The 18283-nt window shown below is 52.5% G+C and overlaps 7 protein-coding genes across 7 annotated transcripts; 4 read left to right on the top strand and 3 right to left on the bottom strand.

The window, feature by feature from the left end:
• Window positions 1-1011: 1011 nt before the first annotated feature.
• Window positions 1012-3060, top strand: ACET3X_003340 (uncharacterized protein; the record flags this gene model as incomplete). The annotated part of the gene is made up of 2 exons (XM_069448604.1): window positions 1012-2387; window positions 2439-3060. 2 exons carry the CDS (start codon window positions 1012-1014, stop codon window positions 3058-3060), a joined length of 1998 nt encoding a protein of 665 aa, XP_069309887.1.
• Window positions 3061-3274: 214 nt separating this feature from the next.
• On the top strand, window positions 3275-4360 carry ACET3X_003339 (uncharacterized protein). Its single transcript, XM_069448603.1, has 3 exons — window positions 3275-3717; window positions 3815-4241; window positions 4293-4360. Exons 1-2 carry the CDS (start codon window positions 3474-3476, stop codon window positions 4066-4068), a joined length of 498 nt encoding a protein of 165 aa, XP_069309886.1. The 5' UTR covers window positions 3275-3473; the 3' UTR covers window positions 4069-4241; window positions 4293-4360.
• An 18-nt stretch (window positions 4361-4378) lies between these two features.
• Window positions 4379-5897, bottom strand: ACET3X_003338 (uncharacterized protein; the record flags this gene model as incomplete). Its single annotated transcript, XM_069448602.1, has 3 exons — window positions 5797-5897; window positions 5637-5698; window positions 4379-5432 (listed from the first exon to the last, which is right to left on the bottom strand). The coding sequence occupies exons 1-3, from the start codon at window positions 5803-5805 to the stop codon at window positions 4379-4381; spliced, it is 1125 nt and encodes a 374-aa protein (XP_069309885.1). The 5' UTR covers window positions 5806-5897.
• A 2028-nt stretch (window positions 5898-7925) lies between these two features.
• On the bottom strand, window positions 7926-10040 carry ACET3X_003337 (uncharacterized protein; the record flags this gene model as incomplete). Its single annotated transcript, XM_069448601.1, has 3 exons — window positions 7926-9655; window positions 9747-9978; window positions 10023-10040. 3 exons carry the CDS (start codon window positions 10038-10040, stop codon window positions 7926-7928), a joined length of 1980 nt encoding a protein of 659 aa, XP_069309884.1.
• A 249-nt stretch (window positions 10041-10289) lies between these two features.
• ACET3X_003336 (uncharacterized protein) lies at window positions 10290-11878 on the bottom strand (the record flags this gene model as incomplete). Its single annotated transcript, XM_069448600.1, has 5 exons — window positions 10290-10417; window positions 10467-11166; window positions 11215-11497; window positions 11548-11667; window positions 11724-11878. The coding sequence occupies 5 exons, from the start codon at window positions 11876-11878 to the stop codon at window positions 10290-10292; spliced, it is 1386 nt and encodes a 461-aa protein (XP_069309883.1).
• A 393-nt stretch (window positions 11879-12271) lies between these two features.
• Window positions 12272-16617, top strand: ACET3X_003335 (uncharacterized protein). The gene is made up of 7 exons (XM_069448599.1): window positions 12272-12597; window positions 12675-13294; window positions 13348-13456; window positions 13503-15617; window positions 15668-15967; window positions 16018-16147; window positions 16198-16617. The coding sequence occupies exons 1-7, from the start codon at window positions 12589-12591 to the stop codon at window positions 16308-16310; spliced, it is 3396 nt and encodes a 1131-aa protein (XP_069309882.1). The 5' UTR covers window positions 12272-12588; the 3' UTR covers window positions 16311-16617.
• Window positions 16618-16830: 213 nt separating this feature from the next.
• ACET3X_003334 (uncharacterized protein) lies at window positions 16831-17983 on the top strand. Its single transcript, XM_069448598.1, has 4 exons — window positions 16831-17030; window positions 17161-17349; window positions 17418-17700; window positions 17767-17983. The coding sequence occupies exons 1-4, from the start codon at window positions 16878-16880 to the stop codon at window positions 17775-17777; spliced, it is 636 nt and encodes a 211-aa protein (XP_069309881.1). The 5' UTR covers window positions 16831-16877; the 3' UTR covers window positions 17778-17983.
• Window positions 17984-18283: the final 300 nt, after the last annotated feature.

The raw sequence follows: 18283 nt of genomic DNA, 5'->3' as shown, positions 1-18283 counted from the left end.
CAGATGCAAGGAAAGGAGAGCGCTTGTACGGATCCATATCAGGCCAAAATAAAGAGGAGTACGCATCGTCGATTACGGAGCCTTGCGCACGCCCACGCGCGCAGAACGGCTCATTGTCAGCTAGTAGGCGGGATCCATGACGTCGTGGCGCTGTTTCTACGCCTCATATAGGAGACCCTGACCAGAAGCGGAAAGTTATGAACCTTTCCGAGAGTGGGTCGATCTGGAGGAGGTTATTCAAAAGGTCATGAGCATCACACGAGAAATGCGGTACGCGTCGCGGGTCGGATGTCGGCTTGCAAAAAGCACTTGAGATGACGTAGCGTGCGTAGCCATGCTGATCCGCCCATGCCAAGCCTGGATTTCTTGGGCGACAGCAGCCAAACTTTCTCAACGTCCGATCCGAGTTCTGGCCATTTTCGACTATCCACCAACTACTAGCACATCGTCATCCGAGTGAACGGGTCAAGGGATAGTCTTGAGGACAACAGACCGTATTCCAGGTGCTGGAAATCCCATCTCATTGGCAGTGGCATGAGAGAACTGATTCTGCGCCTTGTTCCTGCCTGATGTGCAGCGCTGACCATTTCACCTGTGGCTGCATGCCATCTTCCGATATCCGGTATCCTTGTTCGCCGCGCATGCATGCAGAGTTAACACCTGGGCGGAGGTCTTGGTCCAAACGCTGAGTGGCTGTGCAGCAGGCGGAAATTGTGCCTAGGACCAGGTTCCGCTCCGCCAACTGTTACAAGTCGTGCCCCCCGGCGCCTACTCCGTCTTAGGTGCTCTTGTTTTCTTAGCACTCCATTGTTGAGACCTTGTCATTGGCGACGCTTTATCATGACGCCTTGGCCTACGTGGGTCGACCACCAGCAAACACCTGGGCTGATCAGGGAACTGGATCAGGAAGATCTTAAAGATGACCGTTGCCGTTGAGCCACATGTGGCAGCTGATCCATCACCTACTCCCGCAATCCGATCTAATACATTCCCGGAATTACCGGCACGTCGATGTCTTCACAACAGTTCCTTACCGACGAAGAAATCAAGAAGTTTATTGACGACCTCGATCACGACAAAGATGGCAATGTCGACTACTGGGAGTTGGAACGCAAGCTGGACCAAGTGCACAAGGAAATAGCTCCCAAACCGCAGCCACACAACTTACACCATGGATCTCGGGGCGATGAAGCTCGACACGAGTTTCTCAGAAATGTCATTGGAACGCGGGAGGACCACATCAACCGAGACACCTTTGCCAGAACCGTGAAGACGTGGGAGATACCATCCTTGGAGCAAGACCGGAAGGAGGCAAAAGACGAGGACGACTACCTGAAGCAGGTGTCTCTGTACCGACGAGCACGGGCATATTGGGCCGTCAAAGGGCCTGAAATCATGTTTCTTGCACTGGTCTTACTCTTGATGATCGGCTTTGGCGTCTGGCAGTTTGTCAAATATCTGACCTTTGACCAGTATACGCCTGCATTCGGATGGGGAGCAGTCCTATCCAAGACATGCGCTGGCGTGCTCTACCCAACCTTCTTCTTCCTCATTCTGTCCATGTCAAGATGGCTCTCGACATTTCTTCGGCGATTCTACTTCATCTCGAGGTTCATCAACTGGGATCTGTCCCAGAGTTTCCACATCAAGATGTCCATCGTCGCATTGGTCTTTGCGACACTCCATGCTATTGGTCACCTCGGCGGCTCTTTTGTCTTTGGCAGTATGGCTAGTCGACAGGGTGCAGTTGCCAATATCGTTGGACAGGACGCAGTGCCACGCTCGTACACTGACTACCTTCGGTCATTACCAGGATGGACCGGTCTCACGTCACTTGGGTTGTTCTATCTCCTCGCACTTATGAGCATGCCTCAAATACGCAAGTGGAGCTACGAAGTCTTCCAACTGGCTCATCTGCTCATGTTCCCAATCATTGGCTTCATGATGGCGCACGGAACTGCGCACCTGCTGCAATGGCCCATGTTCGGCTACTGGCTCGCCTTCCCCACACTCATGGTCCTACTTGAACGCGTTTGGCGCTTGGTTCTAAGCTTTCGTCCCATCCTTGCGGATCTTGAGCTGTTGGATGATGAGACTGTCGTAATCACTGCGCAGGTGCCCAAGACTCGTCCGTGGGACTACAAAGCCGGCCAGTACGTCTTTGTACAAATTCCGCAACTGTCTCGATTCCAGTGGCATCCGTTCACTGTTTCCACGTGCATCAACAATACCATGCAGGTCCACATCAAGGCTGATGGTGACTGGACAAACTCGCTTCGTGATCTGGTCAAGGAGGGAGGACGGTCGACGATCAAGATCGGCCTCGACGGGCCGTTTGGCGCACCTGCTCAGCGATTCTACGACTTTGAATACAGCATGGTCTTTGGGTACGTTAGATTGCTTACTTTATGATTAAGTGGTTCACTAACACATCGTAGGGCCGGTATCGGCATAACGCCTTTCTCTGGTGTGCTGACAGACCTTCAGCACCACGAACTCGAACGCGTCAAGTCTAGAGATGAGTCCCCAGAATCATCCGACGAAACCCTCAGGGAGCCTTCACCGTATACGAACCACCGCCGAGTCGACTTGCATTGGATGGTGCGCGACAAGAACAACCTCTTATGGTTCTCTGATCTCCTGAACGAGGTCTTTCGCCACAGGACGGACAGCCCGGATCTCGACATCCGCATCAACACCTACGTGACGCAGAAACGCAAGCAAATATCGCAACACGTTTTCCGCTGGTTACTCGAGAAGCATCGAACAGAGGATCATCCACACTCGCCTATCACTGGTCTTGTCAACCCGACACATTTCGGACGTCCGGATATTCGGCGCATCATGGAGGCGCATTACGACGATATGAGCAAAGTTCTGGCGGGTCGAATAAACGAGAAGGACGGCAATAAAGACGATGAGATCAAAATCGGTGTCTTCTTCTGCGGTCCGCCTGTCATAGGTCAGCAGATTGCCGACCAGTGTAGCGTGTTGACCGCAAGGGCAAGGAACGAGGACAGAAAGCTTGAGTACCGGTTTATGATTGAAGTGTTTGGTTAGCGATGCACGATGCTTAGAACAATTGTAATGAATACTTGATGTTCGATTCGAATATTCGGTTCGTGCTGAACCACAAGTCTGGAAGTTTGTAAAGGATCAATTCGTCGCAAGCACTTCATGGCAGAAGTGGAGCACGTGCCTTGGCGCTAAACCGCGCATTGCCGAAGCCGACGTGTCGGAACCGTCATCGTCCGCCCGGAACGCTTTCATCTAACCATCCACGACTCCATCCCTTCCGGTTCTGGTGTTTCAGTCACAGCGCAATACCTTGTTCACTCTCTACAGCACCGTTCCTTGCTTCACGACGTAAACGGCTAGCCTTCACCACCCAAACCCAACACGTCAAAAGCCCCACCCCCCGCGCCTATAGCACTGCTGTCACCTTCGGCACACGCACACTTCCGAGACACATCATGGCTTCGTCAGCTTCAAAGCGCCTTTTCAAAGAGTACCGCATGCTCTCCAACGACCCGCCAGAGGGCATCACTGCCGGCCCGGTCAGCGAAGACGACATGTTCATCTGGGAAGCGCTGATCCAAGGCCCGGAGGGCACACCCTTTGAAGGCGGCGTCTTCCCTGCAGAGTTGCGGTTCCCGAAAGACTACCCACTTGCGCCGCCAAAGATGAAGTTTGTCACCGAGATGTGGCATCCAAATGGTATGTTTGGTCACCTACAACATGCTGCCCATGTTCCCTTACTTGCGGGTCGCAAGGAGCATGCGCTAACGAGAATCTGTGCTAACATTGTGTACAGTATATCCCAACGGCGAAGTCTGTATCTCGATTCTCCACGCACCCGGCGAAGACCCCATGCACTACGAACAAGCCTCCGAGCGGTGGTCGCCCATACAAAGCGTCGAGAAGATCTTGATTAGCGTCATGAGCATGTTGGCAGAGCCGAACGATGAGAGTCCAGCGAATGTGGACGCGGCGCGGATGTGGAGAGAAAAGAGGGACGAGTACGAGAAGATTGTGCGGACGAATGTCAGGAAGAGTCTGGGGCTGTAGGGGTTTTGAGACAGGGTGTGTATGGAGGGAGACGGAGGAGATTAGAGAGAGGTCATGAATCATGAATGCATAGCGTAACAGGAGTTTCTTGGTGGCGTTTGATATGGAGCTTCTCAATATATGGAAATATGAAATGCGCACCTCCATGAACGCCCTGACGACATGACTAGTTAGTATGTCCCGCTGTTACAACGTTGAACTCGTTCATTCATAACATTCGTAAGGTCGTGCTATGCGACCAATATGTAGGCTAAAACACGAATCTGAATCAGTCTGCCACATCCGCTATTGAGAGAACCAGCCATCAACGTCAGACAACTTCCAGTCCAGAAGCCTCACCATACCCATTGTACGCCACACCCCGGAAGTTCCACTTTGGACATTTCTCTTGCACATTACCACTCCTGTCCGTTGCCCGACTGTAGATTGTGACATTCTTCCCCTTTTCGACCTTGACTTTCGCTTTCCATAGCGCCCACGCCCACTTGAGTTCAACGTCCTTTGCGTCTTCACCCTCATAGCTCTTGATCAACTCTGTCTCTGTCCACGACTTTCCACCGTCAACACTGACTTCGACCTTGGCGATAGGCCCATCTGCACCACTAGGCAGCGCGTATCCCTTGACTTCAATCATCCCATCTGCGTCGCGATGTACAGTGGTACCTGACTTTGGAACTCCAATGACACTGTTGACAGGCATGTCGTTTAGCGCGTCAACCTTGCCCCAGTACTCCTCTGCCTTTTCTTTGCAATCAGCTTCTGGGGGTAAGATCTTGTAGTCATGTTGCTGGTAGTAGCTTTGGCTCTCGCTTAGCTGGACTGAGATGGCATCAAGCCACTTGACGCTTCTCGCTCCAGCGATACCTGGTGTGACAACGCGGACTGGAGCTCCATGGTTAGGCGGAAGAGGCTTGTCATTCATCTTCAACGCGAGCATGATTGAGCTTTCACGATCCATGGCTCGTGACAGTGGAATGCTGGCACCGTAGAAGTCATCCTCTTGCGTAGTCGTCTGGTAGCATGAGAAGGCCACATGCGCTTCCTTTAGCTTATCATCCTCGACTTTGACGCCAGCTTTCTCCAGAACATCTTTCAGCAGAGGTCCAGTCCACTTGCAGTTCATGACAGCACCGTCGAACCAATCGATGCCGGACACCTCCTTCAGCTTTGTACGCATGGTATGACGCCGGTTGCCGGCACATTGCAGTGCGCATATCACGGTATGTTGTGGAAGTGCTTCGAGGTCTGAAATGGAAAGTGAGAGTTCATTGTTGACGAGGCCGGTAACGGAGACTCTGTGCGTGCTCGCATCGATGTGGGGAATGGGGCCGTGGTTGCGGTCGTAGCCGTCTTGGGTAATGAAACTGTACCCAGCATTAGCATCGTAATGGCTGTGTTACTACCGAGAGTATCCGGTATATCATTGTTCCCCAAAAGAAAGCAGACTGAGCTCTGTTGCAGCGCAGGTAGACACCGCGCAGGGAATGACTCGCGCCCAACTAACGCCTTTCATCGCCGTGTCTCCACACAATGTGCTTGTATCCCCAGACTGAGACGCTACAACATACCTCTGGACTAACTTCTCAAGCTCTGGCTCGCGGTTAAGCGGCTCTTCGACCGAATACTCGAGCTACGCCCAGGTTGTTAGTCCTGCCATACCGAAACCAGCTAATGGTGAAGACATAGTCTACCGCATTAGGCATTCCGAGCAGAAAATCTGGGGCGTACCTGAACCATAGTGGTCGAACGTAGTCTGGCGGCGCACGTGAAATGGCGTGATTGAAAGCTAGGACGGAGGAAAAGTGGCGGGGGACGCAGGTTTAAGCGACAAAAGCTGGGGCGGGGTAAGAGCGAGGTACGTCCGGCGACGTTATCTGCTGAGCCACACGTGGTGTACGGTTTGGGTAGGTGCGAGGGGAAGCCGGGTAGATGCGGCTTTTTCGCTATGCGTCTGCAAAGGAGGAGGGCAGCTGGAGCAATGAAGGTGGATGGTGTGAACACGCTGTTTGCCTTGCGGCATGACGTTTGTGAATCGCTATATCACGACATCTCTTCAATGGGCCTGGGTTGAGCTTCCCAGAGTTTCTACCGTCTTGAACCATCTCCAATACAGGTTTGCTGCTTGTGAAAGGGTTCCTACGCCTTCTAGAATTACATTGTTCCATAGGGCCGTCTCCACCAGTAGACCTACACGAGTATTTTGGCAGTGTCGAGCTTGCTTTCACGAGAAGAATCACAAAGTCCAGATCCATATTCGGCCTGCTCTTCTCCACCCCCAGCATCCGGCAAACTGAATCCATCTGGATACCAAGGATCCTCGAAGATTTCCCTGCTCTGTGGCGCATGTCCATCATTGCTGTCTGGAAGCGGCGCGCCTCTCCGCCCACAACTCGCTGCACCATGTTCTTCCCCATCAAGAGTTTGCGTCTTATTTGACGTCCGACAAGACAAGTCTGGCAGATGGATCGAAGAGTCCGATGGCAAGGCCATCCCGCCTTCTTCTTCGCTGCAACTACGCCTTGCAGTCGCCATCTCGTTTGCTTCTTGATTGGGAGCTGGGGAGCCGCGAATGGGCATGGTGACATCTGGCGACGGAAGCTTCTCAAGATCATGCCGTGACCTATGCGGTTGGAGCCTTGGTACCAACCAGCCAGGCCATATATGCTGACATCGTACTCTCCTTGTAGTCCATGGACATCTTCTAGTGCAGTGAGGAAAACTGTTGTTGAAGTCGTCAACACATGCTAGGCGTCTAGAACCGTTAAGACCATCTGGCAAGTGAAGTCCATCTGGAAAAGGCAGCGGAAATGTTGAACGCTGGTCGTGACGTCCATTCACACCACCAGGCCCTCTACCATCCAAATTCTCATGCCCATCATTACCTCTCCTGTGCTCATCGCCATTCATATCCCGGATCACTCTCTCAATCTCCTCACCCAACTCCCATATGATGTTTCTCCATTCCGTCACTTGGTCTCTCTCACCAGCACACAGCTCCTGTATATCCAATAACCTACGAATTGCTTGCGCGAGGCCATCAGCTTCTGCTTCCAGATCACAAATTCGGTTCTGCGCCTGGTACAAAGCAGCGATTTTGAGCTTTGAACGTAGGTATAGCAATCGCGCATTGTCGAGGCGATATTAGATGCAATTATGAAGCGTTTTGAGTCTATCAGAAAGATCATGCGCGCTTGCGAGGAGCTCGGTGGCACAAGATACATAGTCGTCGCTTTTGGTCGTTTCGTGGGACTCTTTGGCTTCGTCTGAACCTGATGCGACATACTTGTCCAGTTCTATGGGGTCATCGCGGAACTGAGTTGGGTCGACATGTGTTTCTCGATTGGGCTCTTCGATGCTGATAAAATACAATGAGATGATAAACGGTACGAGGGCGGGTAAAGCGAGCCACGACTGATCTTCAAAGTATCTAAAAAACATGGCAACGGGAAGAAAGCAAAGAAACTCATCAGAACTGGGACTCTGATGATCGGGTTATATTAATATGTGGTGGAGACCGTGGCCGTTCGATGTTTGCTAAACTACAATAACACACACCTGGTATAGTATATTCCACCTCATACGATTGGTGTTAGTACAAACAGGGTACACATGATCGTTTACACACTCACAAGCGCGTATAACCTATATTGTGCTCCGCCAGCACAATGTATTCTGATTGCATTCGCATTCCTTTGCTCCTAGGAATGGCAGTGCACCACGCAGCCAAGATCTTCAAGGCACGTTTACATTAGCGCGTGAACAAGGTCGGACGGCTCAAGGAATACGAAATAGTCCTCAATACACTAGCCCTACCGACGAGGTAATACAATCGTCGGCTCAACATAATCACCCACCCATCAGTCTGACTCCTCATCCACCGTCAGCCCGTCCATATCATCGCTCAATCCACTAACCCCCTCTACCTCGCTATCTTCCAGAAAGATGCGCTCAAAGTCCATATCGCCCACATCGTGGCTGGATGCAGTAGTGGGATCAGTCTTCCTGCGCTTGGCAGCCTCCTCGAACTCGCGAAAATTCTTCTGAATCTCGTTTTGAAAAAGCTTGCTTGAGCACGAGTCGTGAGCGCCCTTCACTTCTACAGCCGGATTCGTTGTATCAAGAATACTTGCATTGCTGGACGATTCGGAAGCGCTAGCAAAGCTAGTTCTAGCTTTCATAGGAGACTCTGGTGGCGTTGCCAGTTGACCGCCAGGACTAAGTGGGACCTCTTTTTTCTCCTTGACGGGCGTGCAGTAATTGTCCAACTTCAGGTCTGACAGGTCCGACAATTCCTTTTTAATTGCTGAGTAGACCAAGTGGAGTGCTGGGGCGACTGCCATCTGTAAACGAAGTACCACTTCACTGGGTCCACGTTCAACAGAAGAAGTTCGGCTCTCTACGTTCTGACGAAAGGTTTCGACCGCTTCGAGCACAGCTTCACACTCGTCCATCGCAGAATGTTGATCATGCCATTTAACAATTCCAGCAAGCATGTCGATATCGCTACGCAGTTCCAGCTTCTGACGTTTGAGGTCAGGGTCAGATCCTTCATACACCAGTTCCGCCGGTGGCATTCCATCGTCGCTTGTGGAGTGTAATACAGCCTTTCGTTTCTTAGGTGAATCAGGAAGATGCTTCTTCGATGATTCAAGGAAACTAGGTTCGAGGTCACAATGCCGTTGGAGCTTGTGTGAAGCGGGTTTCTTGGGGCAGGACTCGCTGACATACGGTGGCGTTAGGGGCGGCGATGTGACTTCGGTCTGTGGTCTGTATTCGTCTGGCATCCCATTGACTTGAAGCGTGTCTACAACTTGAACCTTGACGGCATACCGCGATACACATTCGAAGCGTACGTTGTCTGGAAAATGTGTGACCATGCTGGCTTGAACGAGCGTCTCAGATAGTGTTGGGGTATCTGGTGCCTGTGCGCGAAAAAGTTTGCTAAAACTATCCCATTGGACCGTCGATGTAGACCGCGTCACTGTGTAAACGACGGTGTCGGGAAAGCGGTTGTGACTGGAAAAGTCTGGCTCACGATAAGGGGCGATATGATATTGGCCTCTCCGTCCAAGTTGCGCAGGAATAGGTCTGAACTTGATATTGGGCGGTTGCCAACGTAGCCTGACGACGGCATGGACCACGGGCATGGTATAGTAGTCGAGCGTCATTTCTGCTGACACGAACAGCCCCTCTGAACTGCGCAGGAAGCAGTCGCGGGTTGTAATGTAGTTGTAAACGAAGCCTGGAAGATCACCGGACCCGAGCGACCATCGAAAGTTCCTGGCAGCATTTTGGCTGGAGTAATCATTGTAGAAAGCACCGATCATATCGTGGATGAGATTCGGCAAGTTGACCTCGATGAGACGACTTTGCTTGCCGGGAAGTGCTCGTAACAAGGAAAGCAAAGCCTTTTCGTCTTCGCCGCCACCACGAACGTTGTTTAGTTGAACAATAGTGCGGCGTCGCAAGTCGTTCTCCACTTGAGAGATCAGACATCTCCGGAATAAGCGCTCCCATAGCGTAAGCTCTAGAGCTTGGGCGTCAGAGATGCCTTTCCAGCACGAGACTACGTCGAGATGATTGATTGCTGCTGGAAATTAGCACTGCAAGAGGTTGAACTTGTAACATCGGTTTATGCAGTGATTTGATGAGATGTGCTCGGAGCTTCGTAGTCGTACCTTGCTGCTTGGACTCTGACCTTCTCAAAAGCGGACAGCGCATCTCACTCGGCGATGCAGTCGAACGGAGAGCGAGACCGTGCAACTCGACATCGAAGGCGACGTTTGCCAGAAGGCTCTCGAAATATTGGTAGCCTGCATCGTCCGATGATAGGGAACCGGCCGATGGGTGAGCATGACTGGCACTGCCGACACCAGTGTGAAGCGACTGCACAACTTGGGCAGCGAGATCCTGAGCTGTCAGTTTAATCCGGAGGCACGGCTGCACACACTCACAAGACGTTCTGTAGACATGTTGTAGTAAAAGATACTTGCGAACAATACGGTGCCTTGATGGATGGAGCGAGGCCTCAATATGGTGTTGGTGTAGTTGTCAGTCAGGTTGTGCTCCTCAGGCAGAGAGCTCCGTATGGGGTAGAAACTAGGCAAGAGAGACGCTCGTCGATGGCTACTGGCTCCTGAGGTGAGAATGAGCTACGAGCAGGACGCGCTTGCCTCCCGCCAACGCGAACACACCCGCAGCGCTTTCCCTTGGCGCAACATCTATATGGCATCCATGGAGGCCCGCGTAGTGAGTCGCTCGTTCTTATTGCCAAGCTTCGATATTTGGAGGAAGGCATCGACTCCGTAGCCTTCCAAGCTGTGGATTTCGAGGCTGCCAGCCCAGTATTCTGGGAAAGTGTTAGTTGCATGGCCGCACCACCATCACAGAACACTCACCTGCATATAGACGCGACATCGGGAGTCCTATGCCGAGGCGCAGGTCTGGTGCACGGCTAGTCAACGAGGATAGCGAGCCGTGATGCAAACCCGAATCGCCGTACTTTGACCTGCTATCGAGGCGTTGTTGCACCTGTGCGGCAGTCTCACCCCCAGGCACCTGCAGCTCCTGCAACGTCCCCAACAACTTTGGTACTCTTGCGAGATTTTCTAGCCTTTTCTCGCGGCGCGGACCCTTGCTGAAGCTCCACAGGTACGGCAAGACCTCGTTTGGAATACCACCGCCTTGATCGGATATCCTGATGATGACGTGCTGCGAGGTTTCGCAAATCAGCACCTCGATGGGTGGCAGCTTGGCTTCTTTCGACTTGCGCTGCTCGATGACAGCTTGAATGGAGTTTCGTAGAAGCTCGCCGATGATGTATTCAAGATGACTCAAAATGTATGGAAACGTCGCGTCGACGTGGCCGTAGACCTTGATCTCGGGAATGTCGACATGCGAGCCATAGGTGCGCTTGATGAGCTCCTGCATTGTCTTGCCGCAATCTTCGACTATGTCTTTCGCGCTGCACCGCAAGAATATCTCGCCGACTGCCTCTTGGTCCTGGGGATGGATCTGGGCCTGGGGGAAATGCCATGGCGAGTCGAAGGTCTCGGTCAGCGCTAGGTGCTGCTCTGCAATGACGCGTCGCGAGATACGCTACGATGATCAGCGTTGTCCACAGAACTGTACTGACCGGGCGCATACCGATCGTAGCATGGTGGTCATGAACTTGTCCGTCTCTTCGGCCTTCATGAGGCCTCGAACTTCGAGTACGCCAATAGCGAGACGGGGTATGACCGATGCATGCTCGGTCAGTGTCTCTTCCAGCACCTTGCAGTATTTCTCGTTATCTTCTAGCGATTTAATCTCGGGTACGCGGCGGAAACGTTCAAAAGCCCGCAAGTACGACTCGTAGACGTGGGCAAGGTGGGGGTTTGCAACAACGACATATGGGAGGGTCTGTATATCGCGCAAGCGATGCGCAAGTCTAAGCGTGTTTCAGCACTCGCTGTAGGCTTTCAAAGGACAGAGGCGCACCTTGTGGGAAGCTCTAGACGGCAATAGTTGGCCGAGTCGAGGAGACGAGACTCAGTCAGGGTCCTTCCAAAGAAAGTCAATTGGCGCAAGCTTATAGGTCTGGCTTCGCGCTGCACCCATCTAGTCGCATGTCAGCTGTAGTCGTCACCATGACTGTTGGCTGGGTTGGAGCTCACTCGTCGAGGGCCGAAGACGGTCTCCATGCTGGCGCGACGGCTGCAGCGTGAGAAGGTCGAATTTGTGGCTTGAAAATGGTATAAGTGGGAAGCACCCTACGCAGACTATGAGAATGCTGCGCGCATAACGCGAGACTACGTCTTCCTATATTCATAATTGTCGGTGCGAGTGCGAACATGTGCAGGCACCCGACGATGCAGCTACAGCAAAATACGGGGCATGTGATGACATGCTCCGCTAACCGGCCCAAGTTTTGGAGAAATCACCCACGGCCTGGTCCTGTTCGCGTCGTGACACAGTGAAGAGGGCACAGTCGTGGAAGCGCGAGTCAGGTCTAGCATTCCAACAGACACCATGGGCGCGCATTTGTAGACATGGCTGTGTGCGTGGCATGCTCGCGGCCAGCATGTGGTGTTGGACGAATGACGTCGTCGGCCGCGGCGTTGGGTTACTGCACTCCACTGTATCGAGCGCCAAGGCTGCAACCATCGAAGAGAGTTGCTGTTCTGAGCGTCGAGAGCTGCTGCCAGCTCCCGTCTTTGTGCGCCCTCAGTGTCCACCTCCCGCTCCCCCTTGCACATTGTCGTTGTTGGAGTTTTTTTCAGGACGGCCATAATTCGATCGTCACCTCTCCACTGCCGCCACCTTTTAGCGAGGAACTCATCCTTAGCCGTCTCCCGCGCCAGCGCTGTGTCTGTCTACCCGCACCTTCCTTTGACTAGGCGACAGGCGCGCAGCTTTCCTTTGCACCTTCCGACCGCGAGCGCACCCACTGCTCCCTCGCCCTGCGACGCCTCTGTCTAGCTCTTTCTCTGCAGCCTTTTCCCCGCTTTCACCCGCACCTGCCGGCCAGCTGAAGCAGCCATGGATCAGGTAAGCTTGCGCCTTCGCCTTCGCCCTCGCCCTCGTCGATGCACAACGCAAGCATGCTGACTGCACGCCCCAAACAGATCGAAAGCGACATGCTCGTCGACAACGAGTACGACGAAAAGGCCGACGTGGCCATCATCACGCCAGACACGGACGACCAGATGGACGAGGTCGACGCCGACCCCGAGCCCCGCGCCGACGAGTACGATGCCTTTATGAAGCGGCACATGCCCAAGAACCTCGAGTACGAGACCGAAGCCGAAGCATACCACACATGGGAGATCAAGGACTGGCGCCAACTCACACGCCGCGAACATGGTCCCATCTTCGAGTGCGGCGGACATCCCTGGCGGATACTGTTTTTTCCCTACGGTAACAACGTCGACTTTGCCTCCTTCTACCTCGAGCAAGCCTATGAGGAGAAGCAAATGCCAGAGGACTGGTATGCCTGTGTCGAGTTCATGCTCGTACTCTGGAACCCCAAGGACCCAACCATCTACACCACACACACCGCACACCACCGCTTCACTGCCGAGGAAGGCGACTGGGGCTTCACACGCTTTGCAGAGCTAAGAAAACTTTTCAGCAACTCGTGGGAGGACCGAGGGCGGCCAATGGTAGAGGACAACGCAGCCAATGTGACTGCGTACATACGAGTGCTCAAGGACCCTACTGGAGTGTTATGGCACAACTTTATCAAGTGAGATCTAACCCGCTGGCTTGGGCTTTGTATAGACATGCTGACAGTCCCAGTTACGACTCGAAGAAAGAGACCGGCATGGTCGGGCTGAAGAACCAGGGCGCAACATGCTACCTCAACTCGCTCCTGCAGTCGCTATTCTTTACTAATGCTTTCCGCCAGGTATGCGGCAAATCCTAAAGTACAAGGACGAGACTGACCTTTCCAGGCCGTTTACCAGATTCCAACTGCCGAAGAAGCCGACCGCTCCAACAGCGCATATGCTCTACAACGGCTTTTCTACCTCCTGCAGACATCCAACAGCGCCGTTGGCACAACCGAACTCACACATTCTTTCGGCTGGGATTCGAAGCAGATATTTGAACAGCAGGACGTGCAGGAGCTGTCCCGTGTGCTCATGGACAAGCTTGACGAGAGGATGAAGGGCACTGAAGCCGAGGGTGCCTTGACAAGGATGTTCGTTGGCAAGATGAAGACCTACATTTCATGTATCAACGTCGACTACGAATCATCGCGGGTGGAGGACTTCTGGGACATACAATTGAACGTGAGCGGGAACAAAAACCTGGATGACAGCTTCAAAGACTACGTGCAAGTGGAGACCATGGACGGCGAAAACAAATATTTCGCAGAGGGCTTCGGATTGCAAGACGCCAAAAAGGGCGTCATTTTCGAGAGCTTCCCACCCGTGCTACACCTCCAGCTGAAGCGCTTCGAATACGACTTTACGCGCGACGCTATGATGAAGGTTAACGACCGTTACGAATTCCCAGAAGTCTGGGACGCTGCGCCATATCTTTCCGACGGAGCCGATCGATCCGAATCCTGGATATACCACCTTCACGGTGTTTTGGTGCACAGCGGTGATCTTAATGCAGGCCACTACTACGCTTTCCTTAAACCTACCAAAGATGGACACTACTACAAGTTCGACGACGACCGTGTGACTCGCGCCACACTGCGCGAGGCTTTGGAAGAAAACTTTGGCGGTGACTACGCCCAGGCCAACGGGAACACTGGCCAGCGCAACCCGTACACCAGAGCCTGGTCCGCCAAGCGCTCAATGAGCGCCTACATGTTGGTATACATAAGAGAAACCAGACTTGACCAGGTTCTGATAGACAGCAAGGCCGTAGAGCCACCAAAGCATTTGGCAGAACGACTTGCCGAAGAACGCGCATTGTTGGAGCGCAGGAAGAAGGAGCGCGAAGAAGCCCATCTCTACATGGATGTGGCGGTCGCGTCAGACGAACAATTCAGAGCGCATCAGGGATTCGACATTGTGCCATGGAAGAGCGACCAAGAGACGCCTGCTAGCCCGAGAATCTACCGCGTGCTCCGAGCCACCACGATGGAAGACTTTGCAGCCACTGTTGCTCAAGACCTAGGAACTGAGGCGGACATGCTGCGGCCATGGTCGATGGTTAACAGGCAGAATGGTACCGTTCGCCCGGACACCGCTCTCGAGTTTCCCGAAATGACAATCGAAGAGGCTGCAAGCAAGCACGGCACGAAGCAGTCGCAATTCCGGATGTGGATTGAAAAGGCCCAAGAACGCGATGAGAGCGGGGCGCCAGTGTTTGGCGAGAAGCTAGTAGACCTCAAGGGTCAGACTAACAACCGCCCACTGATGATCTTCCTGAAGCATTTCGACGCGAATGAGCAGAGTCTATTTGGTGTAGGCACTTTCTACGCGGGATTCCAAGACAAGGTTTCTGACCTAACCCCGACTATCACGAAGATGTTGGGATGGCCGGCTGGCACGCAGATCAAGCTCTCAGAAGAGATTAAGCAAAACATGATCGAAGCGATGAAGCCCAAGATCACACTGGCCGCCTCGGAAATCCAAGATGGTGACATCATCACAGTTCAACGCGTACTAAGCGAAAAGGAAACGGCCCAAATAACAGCCGGAGGAGGTTATACGGAGGCAAAGGAATTCTACGACTATCTCTTGAACAGGATCAAGATCGAATTCGTGCCTAAGACTGGCGATACGGATTTACCCACCTTCTCCTTGACTCTCAGCAAGAAGATGGCATATGATCAATTTTCTAGCAAGGTTGCAGAGTTCCTTAAAACCGACCCTAGCTATCTACGCTTCACTACCGTCAGCACTGCTGGCAAGGCCAAGCTACCTGTCAAGTACAACGCCAACTCGACATTGAACAACATACTCTTCCCTGGTCCCTACAACTATTCCGCAAGCGCGAACCAGCGAAATGATGCCTTGTTTTACGAAGTCCTGGAGATGAGTCTCAAAGAGCTGGAGCAAAGAAAGCCTGTCAAGGTGACTTGGCTTCCAGAGGGTCTCAGCAAAGAGGTGAGTTCTAACCTCAAATCAATATTTTTGTCAGTGCTAACACGATATAGGAGGAGTACACCTTGATGGTCCCCAAGAATGCCCAAGTCGCGGATCTCTTGGAGGCGCTGCAAAAGAAGGCAAACATTAGCGACGAAGTAATGCCGAAGGTTCGTGCTTATGAGGTGCATGTCAACAAGTTCCACAAAATTCTGCCGCCAGACCACTCTGTAATGAGCCTCTACGACTACACATCAATCTTCGTCGCGCCTTTCCCCGAGGACGAGTCATCGAGGAAGATTTCCGTCTTCCACTTTGACAAGGAGCCATCGAAATCACACGGTGTGCCGTTCCAGTTCGTACTGAAGGAGGTATGTTTAATCACGTGTATTCTTTCTACTCACTTACTGACATGTTTCAGGGCGAGCCTTTTAGTGAAACGAAGCAGCGACTATCAGACTTCACCAAGATCAAGGGCAAACAACTAGACAAGATTAAGTTTGCCCTTGTCGGCAAAGCTCAATATTCCAAGCCCGAACCAATCGATGACGGTAAGCTAGCATTGGCGAATGCCAGGTCTGCAGCACTAACAGTACTACAGATGAAGTCCTATGGGATACGGTGGGCGCGCGAGACGATGTATTCCTTGGTCTCGATCACCCGGCCAAGACGAAGACGCTCTGGGGAAAGACCGACTCCATCTTCATCCGTTGAAGCAGCAGGACGGTTGTGTAGGATAACACGAAAAAGATGGCGGGCGACATTGCTGCGTACAGTCACATTGGTCTTGACATGACATTGTCAGCGAAGTTTTGTCAGCATTGCTTAGCGGACCAGGACAGTGGGTGTGTGTTGTGCATATCCCAACTTACATGGCGCAATGGAGCTTGGAAATATTGCATAAGCGGAGTCGCGTGTGTGGGTAGGTTGGCGCTGTGGTCTGACAGGTGTTTATAGAGTCCCACCTTGGACCAGTATCAGCGTGTAAGCAGTGTAGGATAGTATATCATGAATATCATTAGCTTGCTTTCATGCCATGCCTTTCTCTCAGGTGGAAGCGATCGCTTTCTGTTCAACACTACCAATACTATCGAAGATCTACATTTTGCAGTGCTTGTCCGCAGCCGCCTGCACTCCTATTGGCTAGTCGTTAGTTCCCCGCGCCTTCCCTCCCGACATCCCTGTGTCGGCGAAACCTAGCGCCGACGTTGTCGACAGCTGTAACTTGCAGCACACGAGAACACGCATCAACAAACGCAGTCGTCCACGCCAACGAACACGATGTGGTCACTCCTCACCATTTTCAGCGCATTGCTGGTGTACACCACTGCCGTGTATGCTACTGCCCTCACCTACAGATTGGAGGCCCACGAGCAAGCATGCTTCTACGCGCACGTTGAGAACAAGGGGACCAAGGTGGCTTTCTACTTCGCAGTACGTTCTCCACCCGGATTCCGGATACCCAATGGCTCCGGGACCATTCGCCGTTTCCCTGCTTTGCTGCGGGCTGTTGCGCGATAGCACGAGGAATTCTTGAACCAGACGGCTGACAGAAGGGGAACAGGTCCAATCCGGAGGCTCATTCGATGTTGACTACCTAGTCGTCGACCCCACAGACAGGACCATCCTCGATGGAACAAAGGAGCGACAGGGCGACTTTGTCTTCACGGCAAATGAGGTGGGCGAGTACCGCTTCTGCTTCAACAACGAGATGAGCACCTTTGCCGAGAAGATGGTCGATTTCGAAATCGCCGTATGTACAGCCTCGCAATACACCTTCAGACGTCTTGGGTCCATTATACTGATACTGCGTTCCTACAGGTTGAGAACGAAGCCGCCCGTGCCAAGATTCCCTCCAAGCAGGGCTCCTCGCCAGAACAGACCTCGGTCCTTGAAGAATCCATTCTCAAGCTATCCGCACAACTCTCCACCATCTCCCGTAACCAGAAGTACTTCCGCACGCGCGAGAACCGCAACTTCAGCACTGTCAAGAGTACTGAGAAGAGGATATTCAACTTCAGTTTGATGGAGTCAGGCTTGATCGTGACCATGGCAGCGCTGCAAGTCTTTATCGTTCGCTTCTTTTTCCAGGGCGCGAGGAAAGGTATAATATGAAACTGTTTCCAGGAATAGGAGTTCGGAAGTACCGCGGGCTGACACGTGTTGGCAGGCTACGTATAAGCGCGCTAGTTCCCTTTCCAAATTTGGAGTTGGACCATTATTCAATCTGGAGATCTGGTGGGTCGTTTGGATTACGGCATCACAGGACGAGACGAGCATGCACTTTTTTCATCACTTGGTTTGGGCGCTACTGGGAAAGCGACTTCTTCGAGGTTTTTGGGCGCATTAGTACGATTACAAGAATTCGAGGAAGACGTGCAAAAGCCATCCGTTCATCGAGACCCTTCAGTTGACTACATACCACGCTAACCAACGTGCATGTGACAACGAGTTGTCCCTGTCGCTTTGAAGTGGGTGTGCCCACACTTGTCCGCAGTACTGCTCTAGTGCCAGCGTCACTAGAAAAACTCACAGTGTCTTAGGAACGTTTGTGGTTATTGCCAGACTTACGAAATTCGAAAATTTGGCCCTGAGATGCTACAGTGCTGCGTCCAGCTCTTCTGCCATGGGGTACGCAACTACCCCAAGGTCAATAGGAAAGAAAACGTTGCTCTTGCCCTACATTC

Source organism: Alternaria dauci, chromosome 2 (genome assembly GCF_042100115.1).
Source record: "Alternaria dauci strain A2016 chromosome 2, whole genome shotgun sequence".
In the NCBI taxonomy this organism is placed as follows: domain Eukaryota; kingdom Fungi; phylum Ascomycota; class Dothideomycetes; order Pleosporales; family Pleosporaceae; genus Alternaria; species Alternaria dauci.
This window is presented reverse-complemented; position numbering and strand designations above follow the sequence as displayed.